The 18649-nt window shown below is 36.3% G+C and overlaps 2 protein-coding genes across 10 annotated transcripts; both read right to left on the bottom strand.

Annotated features, from left to right (window-relative positions):
• Window positions 1-728: 728 nt before the first annotated feature.
• LOC125252642 (oocyte zinc finger protein XlCOF26-like) lies at window positions 729-4168 on the bottom strand. The gene is made up of 3 exons (XM_048166110.1): window positions 3999-4168; window positions 2490-2609; window positions 729-1829 (listed from the first exon to the last, which is right to left on the bottom strand). The coding sequence occupies exons 2-3, from the start codon at window positions 2545-2547 to the stop codon at window positions 787-789; spliced, it is 1101 nt and encodes a 366-aa protein (XP_048022067.1). The 5' UTR covers window positions 2548-2609; window positions 3999-4168; the 3' UTR covers window positions 729-786.
• Window positions 4169-6771: 2603 nt separating this feature from the next.
• Window positions 6772-15237, bottom strand: LOC125252640 (gastrula zinc finger protein XlCGF7.1-like). Of its 9 annotated transcripts, XM_048166104.1 has the most exons (6): window positions 15029-15161; window positions 11411-11587; window positions 9728-9913; window positions 8969-9077; window positions 8719-8835; window positions 6772-7720 (listed from the first exon to the last, which is right to left on the bottom strand). In XM_048166104.1, the coding sequence occupies exons 5-6, from the start codon at window positions 8774-8776 to the stop codon at window positions 6900-6902; spliced, it is 879 nt and encodes a 292-aa protein (XP_048022061.1). In that variant the 5' UTR covers window positions 8777-8835; window positions 8969-9077; window positions 9728-9913; window positions 11411-11587; window positions 15029-15161; the 3' UTR covers window positions 6772-6899. The 9 variants fall into 9 exon arrangements, with proteins under 9 accessions (XP_048022061.1, XP_048022064.1, XP_048022062.1 ...); XM_048166107.1 differs by lacking the exon at window positions 8969-9077; XM_048166105.1 differs by lacking the exon at window positions 9728-9913.
• Window positions 15238-18649: the final 3412 nt, after the last annotated feature.

The raw sequence follows: 18649 nt of genomic DNA, 5'->3' as shown, positions 1-18649 counted from the left end.
AAATTTTTGGAAGAGGTGCACGTCAGGCTACGTCATAGGCTACGCGTGGTACAAACAGCCTATGCCGTAGCTATGGCGTACAGTCGACGTAGAAGTATAAATCAGCCTTAACGCCCAACCAAAGCGTCGCACTTTCACCAAAACAACGCGAGTGGTGCTGTACTGTTTGAATGAGAGAGCACGGGTAGCACCAAAAATGAAGAGAACCGCTGCCCAGCCAACTATATTAAACTGCTGGTCAAAGAGGGACATTAAAAAGAATAAAGCATACTGAGAAGTAGGTATGAGAATATTGTGTAAGTAACACTCCACATATATTTTAGCTAGCTAATCCATTGCAATTTAGCCATAACTATCAGTGTAACTGTAACCAGTTAGGCTACCAAAACAGCCGTCTATTTTGTTAGTTCATTTTTCAATAGTGTCTGTAATTATCAATGACAAAAGTATTCACATCAGTGTTTGTTTTCTTCCTAAATGAATCTGACTTTCCAACGAATTGGCTGAATAAACGATTTAAGTGATCACTCAATAAAAAAGCGAATCGCTGCCGCCTACTGGCGGTTTCAATATTTAACATAATTTCTTTCTTTTTAGAATCACTGTTATGTTAGAATTTGATGAATTATACATACATTTCATAAAGTTATGAAGTACAGATAGATAGATAGATAGATAGATAGATAGATAGATAAGAAATACATTATCCAATAACACTACACATAAAACAGATTATTATTATTTTTAATTAAAAAAATAATAACAGCATACCAACGTGAACATTTGCTAATTAGACAACTTTGGGCAACACTTTTTCTTATGAGTCCATAGATTAAATAATCGGGTGTAACTCTTCTCACATGAAGAGCACTTGTACGGTTTCTCTCCAGTATGAACTCTCTGGTGTTTTTTTAATGCACCTGATGTAATGAAGGTCTTCCCACAGTCCGAGCACATATAAGGTTTTACACCAGTATGAATACTTTCATGCTCTTTTAAATGTTGCAGTCGTGTAAAACACTTTCCACAAAAATAACAAATGTGAGGCTTCACAGCTGCATGGAGTTTAAGGTGTCTTCTTAAGCCTAATTTTGCAAAAAATGTTTTATCACACTGATCGCAGCTGAATGACTTCACTCCAGAGTGAACGTGCAGATGGTCATTGAGAGCGGTTTTGGATGTGAAACTGTTTCCACACTGAGAGCACGCATAAGGCCTCTCTCCAGTGTGAATTCTCATGTGTCTTATAAGGTTTGCTTTTTGTACACAACTCTTTCCACATTGAGTGCATGTAAATAGTTTTTCTCCAGTGTGAATTCTCGTGTGTATGTTAAGCTTTGATTTAGTCTTGCAACTCTTTCCACACTCAGAGCATGTGAACTTTTTTTCTCCATTGTGATTCTTCGTATGGACATTTAAGTCCTTTTTGCGACAGAAACTCTTTCCACACTGAGCGCATGTATAAGGCCTCTCTTCAGTGTGAATTATCATGTGTACCTTAAGGTGTCCTTTATGTTTGTAACTCTTTCCACACTCAGAGCAGGTGACTGGTTTTTCTCCAGTGTGAATTCTCATGTGTCTGTTAAAGTGTGATTTATATGTGAAAATCATTCCACACTCAGAACAGGTTAAAGATTTTTTGACTCCAGATTTTCCAGCTTGTTTCTGTGTAAAATTCTCTTCAGTCTTGGAAACGGCTGCATTTCCATCTTCATTTTTGAAATGATGAGGATTTTGAAGCAGATGTTGTTCATCTTCATTTTTATATGTCAGTTTTCCATCTTCATTTGTGAAATGATGCTGTTTGTCTTCATTTACTTCCATCAGGTCTAAAATAAACATATTAAATTAAATTAACAAAGAACAAATGAGAAACAAAGAAATAAAGTTCATTCTTAATTTAGCACAAATCTAATTTACTTCTGTCTACTAGTATATAGTTCTAGATGTATTCTTATGTCAGTTTTCAGCTAAAGCCCAAAGTATAATTCACTTTTTACGCGTACACGAGGGTCAGCGTACAGTGCACGTGACACGAATTTCATCATCAGAAGAGTATGAGTGTACTGTACGCGCACCGCCTGATTTTTGTTACTGTGCATTCTTGTACGCCCAGGTAGCATATAATTTGTTTTGCAGTAATTAGTTTACCCACAAGGTGGCAACCGTGCCCTGGGGGCGTCAATTCACAAGGTAGTCAAAGAAAAACTGCATTAACAAAACAGACCGGAACGCATGCAAGCTACAGCAACAGAGGAGGCCTACATAGATGAGAGATTGTGCAAAGAAGTTAGAAAGTAGCCTCATTTGTACAACTCTAGCATGAAAGAACACAAAGATATTTAACATGGGTTGTAACAAGTCAAATGAAGTATACTTTGCAAGGTTGTGCATTTTACTGTGTGCATTCACTAGCATACACGTAAAAATATTCCTAGGGCTTTAATGTTCCTCATCGGTCATTAAAGAGAACGAAGGAAAACACTAACCTATTTGTTCCTCTGTATCTTCATCCTTTATTTTGCAGGGTTCTTCCTGAAACTCCATCTTTACAATAGTATGTCAGTAGTTTCTCCTGGAGTAATTCCTCCTGCTTGCTTCTTCTTCTCCTGTGGGAAGATGGGAATATTCCCCAACATTTAAACTCTCATGAATAGCTGTGGGAGTGGCTTCACTGACTGAAGGTGTGAATTATGGTCGCTGTTGCTCATTTAGCAGATTATCATCACACTCACAATCACTCTGGATTATCCAGCTTTAAAGGTAGGGTAGATCATTTTCACAAAGGTTATCCACCCTCCCTTCAGAGCGTCTCCAAAGCCACACCTCCTCCAAAACACATGAACGCGTACAGCAGGGAGCAAAAACAGCAAGTGTTTCCGACTGCGTCCCTCAGTGCTACAAACCACGCACCAACAAATTACACCCCCTACCTCAAGTTATGCCCCCATAATGAAACAGCCATTCACAATGTCATCAGATCCCCTCCCTCTAGATTTGTTGACATCATTACTACTACTACTCTTCTTGCTTCACATTTAACATATTGCGCAGCTAGCAACGACATAAGTTGACCATACCTGGCTGGCACATCGGTCAGGGGTGCGTTTCCCAAAGCGAACTATGATCGCAAGTTCCATCGTTACCAAGAGAGTTCAGTGGGACTTAAGACCATAGTTGACTAACGATGCTTTCAGGAAACACACCCCAGAGCTGAGCGCATGTTTTCATCAGCTGTACATTGTCAAAAAAAAAAAAAAAAAAAAAGAAACAAAAAAACACCTCCTGGTGTTTTGACGAGCAATATGTAGATGTGTATTGAGCAGAATGTTTCTGAATGGCAGGTCGCTATTTTGTGTTCATGTAGTACAAACATTACGCTGTCTGTTGACGCGTTTTTTCTCAGGTTAGTGATGTACTTACAGTTTTTATGCACTTTTTTGTTACCTTGCATGCACATTAATGACATCTTTTATTTAAAAACAGTTGTTTGAAAAAAAAAAAAAAAGTGAATGTCATTTCATTTCAATAAAAGATGCGATGCTCGATTTGGTGTATATTTGCTTATTGCGCTCGCGTGCGCTCTCTTTGTTTAAAAAAATTTGGTCGATCTTTACATTCAACCAGCTTAACAAAAACTGGTTCTGGAACAATTCGCCTACTCTGCCTTTAAGTGTTTTGCCCAAACAAGTTTCTTTTTTAGAAACAATTCAACTCCTCTAGCTGATTTGTATGTTGCTTACATTCGATATGATTTACATGAATTGAAAACTGTTTACTAGGTTTCATTCGTTCATTGCATAAGATGAAAACACAAATCACAATCTTCAGGAATTGTAATATGAAAAACCAGCCAGAGTTTACGTTTCACGAGCGTAATGAAGCCTGGAGTCGGTTCATTTCGATTCATTTTTTAAATTATTCACTAAATGAACTGACTCGTTTAGTCGATTGGATTAGATTGGATTTTATCCTAATGATAAAATAAAGGTACTCACAGTCTAAAAAACAGCAGATTTAGATCAGAATCAACGGCTGTGTTCCACTTCACATGTTTATGTTCCCTTCCCTCGCTGGCTCGCTTACTTCTCTTCTTCTCTTGGACTCGTGTGTAATTGCTTCGGTTGAGCGCCCTCTACTGGCGGAAATCTAACCTTCATAGACTAGTTGCAGGTGTACTCTGCAAGCACTATTTATCTGAAATTTAAAATAAAAATAGGTAAATAGATAAAAAAAAAGAAAAGAAAAGAAAAAAAACTAATAATAACATAAATGTACACATATTTAAATCCACAAGCATACATAATGCACATCAATGACAGACATTTTTAGAACAGGAAATATAATAAATTGTGACTATTGTATTTCATTAGAACATCAATCTTATAATTTAATCAAATCTAGTTTGCACATACTTTATAATATATCATATAGTTTAAAGTTTAACATATAAGTTTAATTATATAACAATATTAACTAAACTTGAAATGGTTACAAATAGTATGTATAAATAATTTAATTGTTCCCAGAATGTTATACCTACAAAAACAAAAAAACAGATTTTTGTTCAAACACTTTCTAGACTCTAAATAATGACAAACAAATGAATTTATCTCCTCAAAAGCTGTTAATATTAGAAATTAGCTTTATATTTTCAGCAATTAGCAATTCCCACAGCAGTTCAGAGAGAAGCTGAAAGAATACTGATGAAGCCTGATTGCAAAGATTTAACTTAAAGACTATATCATCATTTACAGCAGTACAATTAAACTTTATTGTATGTTATGTCTGAAATAAATGATTCAGTTGTTTGTGCGTCTTACATTGTGTTTGCCAGGTTTCATTTATTCATTATGGGGAATTAGTTAGACCCCATAAAGGGATCAACCAGCTCAATAAAGACCAGGAGTCAAAGTTAAAGTCCAACAAGCTAAAAGAGAGTTTACTAAAGACCAAGTTCTCCGCACTTCCATAGGCCATAGAAAATTAGCAAGAGGATGCAGCTTCTAACTAACTTAGACATAATCTTTGATGTCCTATATACAAAAGAAACTTTAGTAAGGGTCACAGGTGAGTCAATGTTTTGAAGAACTCTTCTCATCTTGGCTGCTGTTGAATTCTCCTGGGGACTATTACTTTGGCATGGTCACATGCCTCTACTTTAAATCTGAGTTCACTGGAACAGAACATCCAAGAAACATTAGCATTTCATTATATAATACAAGAATAAATCCACACCCCTTCAATTGCTATGACCCTGCCAAAATGTCCATGTCAAAATGGACATGATGAAACTGATTTTAGCAAATTACCCTCTTAGATTAAATAACTCTCTGGAAACTAATTGTAGATTTTGCTAAAAGGTACACTTTAACACTAACTTTTGAAAAAACTGCATGCATTTTGCAGAATAACACTGTTTTGGTTGCGCTTAGGCTCCACTTGACCATGCGGATGAATATGATTATCCAACTGCTTATAAAACATTCACTACTACCCTTAAGAGAAATAACCATCTTAAATGAAAAGGATCTCGAGCTGACTAGCTGAAGACATTAGCTTTACCCATTAATAAACGGTACTTTCTTTAAAATAAATTCCAGCACAGCGCTACAATAACCATAATGAGAATTCACAATAGATGATGCTTTACAATGAACTCTTTTAGAGTTACATATGGCAATTTATATGTTTAATGAAATACCTTACTCACCTTTTCCACATCACTTTTACAATGTTAGGGATTAACAGTTAAGGACACGAGACCAGATATGATGAAAGAAGAGATCAGGAGTCAGAAGTGCAATCAATTGGAAGAAAATTTTACTGAAGAATAGTTTGCCATTTCATCAGCAGAAGACAGCTTCAAGTCTCACAGGTTCGTAGGCCACTCTGCGTATATTCACATTTCCACAGCAATTATACTCTAACAAAGTCTACTAACTACATTATTACTTGGGTTAAACAATTCTGATTGGCTTAGGAAAATAGATAAAATTAGTAATCTCCAACACATGGACAGATAGTCAGATATATCATATCTGCATATCTCCATCCATCACGATGCTGACGTTCGGACCTGAATTTAGGTACAGGATGTCCTACATCATGACAAGGCATCTACAGGTCTCAGGCAGAATGCCAGTTGTCATCAGTACCAATACAAGACCTGGACACAGAACACTAGCACACATAAAAAGACACACAGGATTCACAGCTTCTTCAAGGCTGAAGTTGGCCCGAGCTTTAACTATTACAGGAAATATTCCCAAAACATATTGAAGTTGTACTTTCCTCTCAGTGAGTGGTACAGACAATATTCATCATTATTACCTAGTTTTTGAAAATGAAAATAAATGCTTTAACATACGTTGAAGAAGTCATTCAAACAATTTAATATTTAGAAGGATAAATGTTGATTAATAGGCAGTAGATTCCAGAATCCAACATTTCAAATCCCTCAGTTCTCGCCATCTCCGAAAAGCTAGTTTTGATTCTTGTCTTATTGCTCTTATAGCTCTGTCACATTCTCTTTTTGTCAGCAGAATCTCCTTTCTATTTGTTTAAAATGGGTGATTTCCCAGAGGTTTGAGATTTAACTGCTCAACCTCTCTGGCTCATAGTGACAACTAACCTATGCCACTCCCACAAGTAGCTGGAGCAACTTTTCTCTATTTACAGATATGACAAGATACAGTTTAATATATAAACACAACGGGCTTACCATAGTGAATAAAGGTAGGACAAAATCATGTTTTAAAAGAAGGATTTATGGTGTATTGACTCTTTATTTAAATTTTGTTCACTTTAAACAAAAAAAGGATACATAGTGCATCTTTAATCTGAATGTTAAATTATTCACTTGAAAGTGAGAGATTGATCTGAACATGAACATTTGCTTATTGAGGCAACTTCGGGCAATGCTTTTTCTTATGAGTCTGTAGATGAGAGATTTGGGTGAAACTCTTCCCACATGAAGAGCACTGGTGCGGCTTCTCTCCAGTATGAACTCTCTCATGATCTTTCAAAGATTTTGAATAAGAGAACTTCTTTCCACAGTGTGAGCACTTGTATGGCTTCTCTCCAGTATGAATTCTCTGGTGTGATTTTAAGGCACTGGATGTAGTGTAGGTCTTCCCACAGTCAGAGCACATATGAGGTCTCTCACCAGTATGTACACGCTCATGCTGTTTTAAAGAGTGCAGTTCTGAAAAACTCTTTCCACAGAGAGAACAAATGTGTGGCTTCGCATCTACATGAACTTTAAGGTGTGCTCTTAAGCTTGATGCCAAAACAAATGTTTTATCACACTGATCACAGCTGAATGATTTTACTCCAGAGTGAGAGTGCATATGACTGTTGAGAACGCTTTTGCGTTTGAAACTCTTTCCACACTGAGTGCATGTGAATGGTCTTTCTCCAGTGTGAACTCTCATGTGCTCATTTAGGTGTCTTTTATGTATGAAACTCTTTCCACACTGAATACATGTGAAGAGATTTTCTCCAGTGTGAATTCTCATGTGTCGCTGAAGGTCTGATTTATGCATGTAACATTTTCCACACTCATTGCAGATGAAAAATTCTTTGACTCCAGATTTTCCAGCTTGTTTTTGTGTGACATTCTCTTCAGTCTTTGAAACAACTGCATTTCCATCTTCATTTTTGAAATGATGAGGTTTATGAAACCCATGGTGTTTGTCTCCATTCACTTTCATCAAGTCTAAAACCAATATTTTAAATGCCCACAATCAATTCATCTTAATTCAGCAGTCATTAAAGAGAATTAAGGAATACATCTCAGGTTACGACTGTAACTATGTTTCCCATAGAGGGGGAATGAGACACTGCAACTTGGATTGATGCTATGGGGAAAGTCATCAACATGACCGGTGTCTGAACCACGTGTGAACACACTGCAATTTCATTGGCTGGCAACGTCTGTGACATCATTAGCGGAGCACCCGGAAATATAAGAGGGTGCCTGTACATAGGCTGAACGATTCTGGAAAATAATCCAGAATATTATCTGTAAAATAATCTGCTCTTAATATCCATACTCTGGTGCCTATCACTAAGGTCTATGAAAGCAGACCTCAGCATTTTTCTAGGATGGATTTCCGTGACAACTATAGCAACCATTAAACACCCAATTTCTTTGGCCATGTGCTTTGTGGGATGGATGGCTAGATCTGCCTCAGGCACAAACATTAAAGAGTAGGTGCCCAACTCTCATCCCTCAATAGAGCCGAGCATGGGTGGAGCTCCTCAGAGCAACAGCATCACAAAAAATACATTCAACTCCCTTGAGAGCCGAACACACTCCAATCAAACGTTAGATTATCACTCTATTTAGTGTCAAGCGAGAACAGAGTCTGCTATTATGAGTGCATTGCTATGAGTGCCTCCAACTCCCTCGAGAGCCAAACACACCCATGCAAACACTAAATTATTGTCCCTTGGGAGGAATCGAAGAACAATGCTCCTTACCACGAATGCATCATGATGAGCATATCGAGCTTCCTCGCCAGTCAGACGTGCTGCACCGCAGTGTTTGTCTTAAACACCCAAAAGAGATTATACTTCCACTAATGACTGTTGTCAGCCAATGAAATTGGAGTGTGTTCAAACATGTTTCAGAGATTGGTCACGCTGATGACTTTCCCCATAGTGTCAATCCAAGACACATTGTTGATTTCCACTTCGAAAGGGAACACCAACCTGTCTGTTCCTCAGTATCTTCATCTCTCATTCTGCAGGGTTCTTCCTCATTCTCCATCTTTACAATAATATGCAAGTTGTTCCTCCTGGAGCAATTCCTCTTGCTTTCCTCTTCACCTGTAGGAAGATGGGAATGGGGATTAATCAAAACAAACTTCCATATTCTGTAAAACAGGTTGCATCATTACTAGTTCAGGTCTTTTGTAGTGCTTCGTTAAATATACAGTTTTTTGTGCTGACTTAATTTTACCTGCATTCAAATGGTCCCATGCATATTCGTGTTTGAGCTCTGAAGAGTGTGTAAAACAACGTTTTTATTTGCAGAGTTGAACATTGTAGCCAATCACAGAGAAGTTTTTCTGCACATAAAATGTAGTGATGATCCAACCGCTAAATTGAAGCACTTTAAAGATGATCACAGATAAACTGAAGCACTTTATTACATTGATAATTATCTTAAACAAACACATCCTATATGTGATAAACCAGATATATATAAACAAAACCTACATAATATTACGACTTACAACTGCACAAAAGGCTGCGAATGCACAAGCGAACTTGACTGTGCTAGTCATGAAGGAGCAAGTTCTGTTGTAGTATTTACTACTTCTCTGGACCTTGAATGTGGTAATTTCATTGCTTTCTATGGGAGATAAAAAACCTTCGGATTTTGATTTGTTTTCCGAAGATGGTGGTGATGAGGGTGAGTACTTAATGACTGAATTTTTGAGTGAACTAACCCTTTAATGTGAACACCTCTATTGTTCAGTCAGATGGTTTTTCACCAATTGCAATCTCTGAGGTGTGCCAAGCCCTTAAATCTTTACATGTTTCAAAATTGGCAGGTCCTGAAAAACTGGAACCTTATTTTTTAAAGCTAGCATCCAATTTTATTGCCCTGCCTCTAACTCATATTTTTAACCTTTCTCTTGACATTAATGAAATTCCACTTAGATGGAAATTAGCCTTCATTCTTCTCCTGTTTAAAGTAGGAGATCCTACACACCTGTCTGTCTGTCCTGGCCAAAGTCCTCGAAAGCTTTGTCAGCATTTAAATGAAGGGGCTTTCTTTCTTTAACTTGTTTGTGTTTTATGTATGGATGGATGTTATCTTCCCATTTGAGTTGTATTGCTGACAATCTTGGCCAGGATGCTCTTGCAAAAGAGATTTTTAGTCTCAAAGTGCTTTTTCCTAGTAAAATAAAGATAATAATAATATTATTAATAATAATAAATTTCAATAGAATGTCAATCTTGACATTTAATCAAAACTAGGTTATAACATAGTTTAAAGTTCAATACAAAGTTAAAACATCATATTAGGTAAACTTGAAATGGTTACAATAATAAATGTTTAATGTTTTTGAATTCATGGGTTAAATAACGCCTGTGATATATTACCTGACAATACTTTGATGTTTTACCCACACCCATAGGCTATTCACACCAAACAAACAGTTGTTAAAGGTGCAATATGTAAAATTTTCTGCCCACTAGAGGTCGCTAGAGGCCTATTCAAAACAAAGGCGTAGCTTGATGACGCCAAGTTTGTGCACAGAATCTTGGGACATGTGGTCTTCACCTCACAGCCGGTGGAAAAGAATTGGGATAGGATTCTGGAAGAAATCATGTTAATGGATGCGATTATTAATGTTACCATAGTATGAAGCAGAGCAGGACCAAGCATTGTGGGAGCGGAACGAGGCCGCTGGAGCGACTGAGCCTCACGAGCAGCAGAACTTTTATTATGCCACAATCGCCGGCGCTGCTTCCGCTTTTCCGGTCATGAGTATGAGGTAACGCAGCTCTGTTTATCATATTAAATACATTACTGTTGAAAATGTTAGAACATTACTCTGTGTGTTCGCTCAGTGGCTGCTATGAGACACATTTTACACACACTGCTGTATGATAGATCGATTTTAGAATATTAATAAATGCTGGATGGCTTGTGTTGATAAATGGTAATTAATTTTAAAACAAACTGTATGATGGAGAAAATGCTGTATTACTCAATAAAAATAAAGCTGCATCTGATTATGCTATGTTATCTACTTGACAAAATAGTGTTTTTCTCTGAGGCATGGTAAAGCATGGTACTCGCGGAAAAAAAAAATCAAGAACCTTAGATTTGAACAATAAGACTAAGCGTGTTGAGCTATAAATAGTTTTCTGTCAATAAATATATCAAAACAGTTGTTCTCTTGCCTATTAAAATATGTAAATATTAAAGCGTCTTTGGTGTTTCCATGGTTTCGACAATATAAACCGGAAACCGAGGGTAACGCGGGTATGACGCAATTGACAGGCGACTCCTCACATGTCCCTTGGTTAAAATTGCAAATTTACAAATAGTTGGAAACATTTGGGATATTGTAAGTACTCAAGTGAACAAAATATATAACACTGGCCTAGTGGTTTTTGGATATTTTAATGAAAAATTCGTACATATTGCACATAGGTAAAGAATTTTAATATTTCATTTTCATGAGAAGTTTTACATAACAGCTACTCAACACTGTTAATCTAATAGGGATGGTAACGGGGTTGGTTTTACAGAGATATGCTTTCTGTCATTTTCTCAACAAGGGTGTCATCGAGCTCTGCTTACATTAGATATGATTTATGATTAAATACTCTGTTTCATTTGTTCATTTTTCCTAATAAAGAATAAAATAAATGTACTCACAGTATGAAAAAACATCCGATTTGGAGCGAATGAACGAATGGCTGTGTTCCACTTCACATGTTTATGTTCCCTTCCCTCGCTCACTTCTCTTCTTCTCATAAACTCGGATGTGTGTCATTGCTTCGTTGCACGAGCGCCCTCTACTGGCGAAAACCAATCCCTATTAAACTACGTAACCTACAAGACAATCAAGATATCTTGTTTGAGATTATACAAACAATATTTATCTCCCCAAATATGTTGATTTGAGATAAAGATTCAAACTTCAAATATCTGCAAAAGAATTTTGCAATTGCATTTACTTTATCCTTCAACTGTTGCATGTTACAGATGCTGTTGATTTTAATATAAATCTTGGCTTCTTTTTAGATTGTATTATTACTAAAAATGTGAGATATTATAGTGGTACGAGATATAAAAATGTACCTCCAGAACTGCAGTTCTCTCCAAGCAGCTCTATGCAAGTTGTCTGATTTGGATTTCCAATAATAAAAATAAAACCACAGTCTGATAAACAGTGAATTAAATCAGTTAAAGGAACACTATTTAATTTTTGGCACTTAATGAACAAAATGTAATGCCTCTTGCAAAAGAACACTGTGGCTGGAGCTACTTTCCATCTGTTTCTGATGACAAGTAACACAGGTACTCGGTTACTCTAAAATAGTCAGAATATAAACACTTATTAGGTGCCTAGGTGTACCATAGTGATAAGACAACAACATGGTTTAGAAGATTGATTCATAATGTACTCGCAAAAAATATAAATATTTGTACATTTTGAACAAAAAACATGTACATAGTGTACATTTAATTCATGAAGGATTCAACAGATTGAAATGAAAGCAAGTGGCACCATAGAGGAACATCTGTGGCGCTGCCAAACTACTGCCATAACTACATATAGAGAGAAGCTCATGCAAATTATTCAGAGAATTGAGACGACATAAATTCTGCTTGAAACATGAGTTCCATTTTATGACTTTTTTAACCAAATTGCTTGTCAAAATAATTCAATTCAATTCAAATTTATTTGTATAACGCTTTTCACGATACATATTGTTTCAAAGCAGCTTTACAGAGAATGCATGTTAACATTACAAAATACAAGGTGTAAACCACAGTGTAAGAACTTATCTTTCATACTAAATAGCAGCTGTAAAAACAAGTACGTCACTGCTTGAATTGCCACAGACACAGAACACATTCATTTTTCCTGAGCAATTTTATCTTCTCTCAGTGATGTATATGTCAGAGTCCATATGATGAGAGGAATTGCCTCTTCAAATATACATAGAAAAACAGAATGAGCTGTTACTACTGTTGGTTCATTAGCAATGCTGAATACAATGTTAAACCCCTTGATTTAATTTAAACCACTATATCAGCTCTGGAAAAAAGAGAGACCACTCCAAGTTCAGAAATCAATGTTAAGTGGTCTCTTAATTTTTTCCAGAGCTGTTTATAACCACATTTTGTTAATTCTATTATCATACTTTCAGTGTGCAGTGATTTCAATGCAAAAAGGTCTTTAATATCTCAATGCATCACACCTAAAACAAGTTGTTTGAAATATGATTTAATAGACTGTTGTTGCCACTTTTACACAAATGCCTCATATGCAAAATTAATGAAAATAACTGAACTCAACAAAGAAACAAAACAAATTCCTTCACAAATCATTGAATTTTAAGACAACACACTAGTTTTCTTTACTCTTATTTTGACCTTCCCCAAAAGCTCTTCTTGACAATCAAACTCCACTACTAATTTTAGCGAAATATAGAGCTTTTGATTAATCTGTATGTCAATTTATTTACTTGTAAGAGCATTATTTGTAAGTGATGGATCTGAAAATGAACTTTCCCCATTAGACAACTTCGGACAACATTTTTTCTTATGATTCTGTAGATTGGTTAATTGGGTGAATCTCTTTTCACAGTGTAAGCACTGGTATGGTTTCTCTCCAGTATGAATTCTCTGGTGTTGTTTTAAGACACTGGGTTTAGTGAAGCTCTTCCCGCAGTCAAAGCACATATAAGGTCTCACACCAGTATGAATACGCTCATGCTCTTTTAAAATCTGCAGTCGCGAAAAACTCTTTCCACAGAGAGAGCAAAAGTGAGGCCTCACACCAGTATGAACTATAAGGTGTTCTCTTAAGTTTTGTTTAAAAACAAATGTTTTATCACACTGATCACAGCTGAATGATCTCACTCCAGCGTGACGGCGCAGATGATTTTTCAGAAGGTTTTTGGATCTGAAACTCTTTCCACACTGAGTGCATGTGAACGGTTTTTCTCCAGTGTGAATTCTCATGTGATCATTAAATTTTCCCTTCTGAATGAAACTCTTTCCACACTGAGCACATGTATGAGGCTTCTCTCCAGTGTGAGATCTCATGTGTCTTATAAGATTTGATTTGTGAATGCACCTCTTTTCACACTGTGTGCATGTTAAAGTTTTTTCTCCTGTGTGAATTCTTGTGTGCACATTTAAGTCCACTTTGTGAATGAAAGTCTTTCCACACTGAGTGCATGTATAAGGCCTTTCTCCAGTGTGAATTATCATGTGTACCTTAAGGTGTGCTTCATGTTTGTAACTCTTTCCACACTCAGAGCAGGTGAATGGTTTTTCTCCAGTGTGCATTCTCATGTGTCTGTCAAGGTAAGATTTATATATGAAACTCTTTCCACACTCAGAGCAGGTTAAAGTTCTTTTGACTCCAGATTTCCCAGCTTGATTTTGTGTGATATTCTCTTCAGTCTTTGAAAAAATTAAATTTCCATCTTCATTTTTGAAATGATGAGGTTTTTGAAACAGATGTTTGTCTTCATTTTCATGTGTCAGTTTTCCATCTTCATTTGTCAAATGATGCTGTTTGTCTTCATTCACTTCCATCAAGTCTAAAATCAACATTTTAAATTCAAATAAAAAAGGACAAATGAGAAACAAAGAATTTGTTATTTAGTTATTAATTAGTTAAGAGTTATTAATTTAGCACAAATCTTGTTTACTACTGTGTCTAATAATATCTAATATTAGATGTATTGTTACATGTCAGTTTTCATCTAAATGTTCCTCATCAGTTTTTAAAGAGAATGAAGGAAAACACAAACCTATTTGTTCCTCTGTATCTTCATCTTTTATTCTGCAGGGTTCTTCTTTAAACTCCATCTTTACAATAGTATGTCAGCAGTTTCTCCAGCTTGCTGCTGCTTCTCTTGTGGGAATATTCCCCAGAATTTAAACTCCAATGAATGGCTGTTGCTCATTTAGCAGATGCTCATCACACTCACAATCGCTCAACTTTTGTTTTTTTGACGGTAGAAACAATAAGATTATTTTTTTTTACTTACTTTACATTCTAACTCATCTGGCTGATGTTGCTCTTACATTACATTTGATTCATCATTTAAAATTCAGTTTACTAGGTTTAATTTTTTCATTACTTGTAAATGAAAACAACTTATAATCTTCCCAAATTGTATGAAAAACATTCAGTAACAAGTTTACGTTTCACGACCGTCATGCACAACATTATTCTTAATTCTTAACTGACTCGTTTAGTCGTTTGGATTTAGATTTTCTCCTAAAAAATAAAATAAATGTACTCACAGTATGAAAAACAGCAATTTAGCGCAGAATGAACGGCTGTGTTCTACTTCACATGTTTATGTTCCCTTCCCTCGCTCACTTCTCTTCTTCTCCTAGACTCGGATGTGTGTCATTACTTCAGTTACACAAGCGCCCTCTACTGGCGGAAAACAATATCTAACCATCATATATTAGATACAACCTTTGTATAATCTGTTTGAGATTATACAACCAATATCTATCTCCCCAGATATGTTTGATTTAGGAAAAAGATTCAAACTTAAAATAATTGCTAAGGAGTTAGTAATTGTATTTACCTTCTGGACTCCAACTCTTCTGTGTAACTGATGTTGCTGACTTAATATAAATATTGACTTCATTTTAATTAAGTTTGAGCAAAAACTGACAATACTGTGTCTAAAAATAAACAAAATATTAACGTCTGATTTATTGATTAATTGATTTATTCGTTGAATAATATCACATTTGCACTTGTGCTATTTGGGACAAAACAGCACTTGTGTGATATACGTTGCTCATGTGATATTGCTTATTGTTGAAACCTTTTTTTCATAACTGTTCATGAAAAAAATGTGCTCATGACATAAGCCACTCAAAAAGTACTAGTTTTGTTTCTTTATTCTTGTAACAAAGTCTACATACAAAGTATGTAGTGATGGTGCAGATGATTGCTATGAGTGTATTTGTGAGCAAAACTCTTTTCACACTGAGTACATGTGAACGGTATTTCTCCAGTGTGAATTCTCATGTGTATCTTAAGCTCTGATATATATGTGTAACTCTTTCCACACTCCGAGCAGGTGAAAGATCCTTTGACTCCAGTTTTTCCAGCTTGTTTTTGAGTGAAATTCTTTTCAGTCTTTGAAATGAATGTTTCCATTTTAATTTGTGAAATGATGAGGCTTTTGCTTTTTGTCTTCATTCACTTCCACTGGGTCTAAAATATGGTTCAATCTCACTTTAGCACAAATCCAGTTTACTACTAGTATTAGATGTATTGTTATGTCAATATTCATCTTAATGTTTCTCATCAGTCATTAAAGAGAATGAAGTAAATCACCAACCTATTTGTTCCTCTGTATCTTCATCTTTCATTCTGCAGGGTTCTTCCTTAGTCTCCATCTTTACAATATATGTCAGTACTTTCTCCTGGAGTAATTCATCCTGCTTGCTTTTTCTGTAGGAAGATGGGAATATTCCCCAGCATTTAAACTCTCATGAACGGCTGTGGGAGCGGCTTCACTGACTGAAGGTGTGAATTGTGGTTGTTGTTGCTCATTTAGCAGATGATCATCACTCTTACAATCACTCCCAATTATTTAGGTACAAATGTTTGCTCAAATCATTTAGAGACAATCAGTACTCATCTGCCTGTCCTGTTTCTGTCAACTGATTCAGAATGCAGCAGCAAGTGTGGTCTTTAATGAGCCAAAGAGAGCACTTCATACCTCTCTAAATAAACCTGTACTGGTTGCTAATTGCCGCTCACTTAAAATTCAACACACTGATGTTTTCCTACAGAACAACCACTGGCTCTGCACCGCTATACCTAATCTAATACTTCAGAATTATGTGCCCTTCAGAAGCTTGCGTTCTGCAAGTGAACCTTGTGGTGCCACCGCAAAGAGGCACAAAATCACTTTCACTGACCTTTACCTGGACTGTTCCCTGCTGGTGGAATGACCTGCTTAACTCAACCCGAGTCTTTAGCCATCTTAAAGAAATGGCTGCAAGACACATCTTTTTCATCAACATATGACCCAATTAATTCTAACATACACAGGTACCCCTTTTCCACCAGCATGAACCGGGTGCTAGTTTAGAGCCAATTCGGAGCAAGTTGAGTCTAATTCTAAGAACCGGTTTGCTATTCCATAGACTAGAGAGCCAGCACAGAGCCAGGTCTTACATCACTGTATATGTCTCATCTTTCCCAGCAATGTTAGTGCAGCAGCGGCAAACACAAAGACACCAAGCTTGTTCGAGGAGCACCGGCTTCTCACAGACCTATCGGCGCATGACATCAAAGCACAGTGAGAGTGATCCAAAAGCACACAGAGTCGTATGATCTACAAACGCTCCCACAGAACTCCGATGTCACACGCTGATTGGTCCGCACAGATCCAATGCATCTCGAACAAGGCTTCCATCAACAACTATTGATGCTCATGGTTTTGTGAACCTGCATCGGCATCCAAACTTGGTGAATACAATGCGTTCGTGCAGCTCACCTTAATTGTATACATAGATTACAAGATTACAGCTGCTATTAGCTCGATTAGCTGCTATTTCAAAAATGGCGGTCACAAGTTTCTGTTCGTCTTGTTGGTCACATCTTCTCTCAGTGATGTGTTTGTCACAGTCCATATTATGAGATGGATCGCCTATTTAAACATGCATAGAAAAACATTTGGTGCCATGCAGAGAGCGATTTCAATGAAAAAGTCTTCAATATTTCAATGTAATTTAGTCTTCTACACATAAAGTGCATTGTGTTCACGTGTATCCCGTGCCTATAGAAGCTCACACAAACGAAGATGAACAGCAACCAGGATCTTTAATAACATAACTCAGATAACTCTTAAAAACACTATAATGTTGATGCATACATTGACAAGAAGGGAAAAAGACTAAGCCAGAAATAAACTGACCAAGCAAAGGAACTAATGAGGGAGTATATAAACACAGGTGGAAACTAATTACATAATTAACAGACTGACAGACAGAAACTAAGAAACACAACACAGCAGACATGTGACACACATGGGCTTTGAATTGTTTTTGCACTACTTTAGTTTGTCCACAAGGTGTCAACTGTGAACCGGCAAATGTTTCACATTCTGAAAAGAAACAGAGAAGACGGAACAAGTGTAACAACAAACACAGACATTTTTTTGTCCATAACATTTTGAGAGAAAAAGCAGAGAAACTGAACAAGGATGAATCTCTCTAGTGCGCATGTGTCATATCTGTATCTGATTTAGACTGAACAAAAAACTGTAATAAATATAATGACCTATAGACAAAAAAAAAAAAAAAAAAAAAAAAAAATCATTGTCGACCTGACATTAATCACATAACAGCTGACTTAAAAATCTCAGGTCATTCAACCCCTACTAACTACTGGCCTGGCATGCATAATATATATATATATATATATGAATTAAAAAAGGTTAAAACATTCACTGATGCTCCAGAAGGAAACACAATGCATTAAGAGCCTGGAGCATTAGTGAATGTTACAACATTTTTTAATAGTTGCGTTTGAGTCCCTCAGTTGTCATCAGTGTGAAAAGACGGAACTCAAAATTGTTCAGTCACTGTTGTAAAGGGTTCAAATATGCAAAAGATGGTGGAAAACTGAAGAATCTGCAGGACCTGGAGGATTATTCTAAAGAACGTTGGGTAGTTTAACTGTTCAAGACAAACAAAAGACTCATAAACAATCATCACAAAACAAACAGTCGTGTATCATCCAGGTAATGACACACAGTATTAAGAACCAATGGTTCACAAACTTTTGAACTGGGTGATTTTAATAAATTCAGCTATTTTTTTTTTTTGTCTTGTTGAATGTATGTAATCTTTTATGTAAATTATTTTACTGAGGACAGTACTAAA

Source organism: Megalobrama amblycephala, linkage group LG18 (assembly GCF_018812025.1).
Source record: "Megalobrama amblycephala isolate DHTTF-2021 linkage group LG18, ASM1881202v1, whole genome shotgun sequence".
In the NCBI taxonomy this organism is placed as follows: Eukaryota; Metazoa; Chordata; class Actinopteri; order Cypriniformes; family Xenocyprididae; genus Megalobrama; species Megalobrama amblycephala.
The sequence above is the reverse complement of the archived record's forward strand: the minus strand, read 5'-3'. Positions and strand labels throughout refer to the sequence as shown.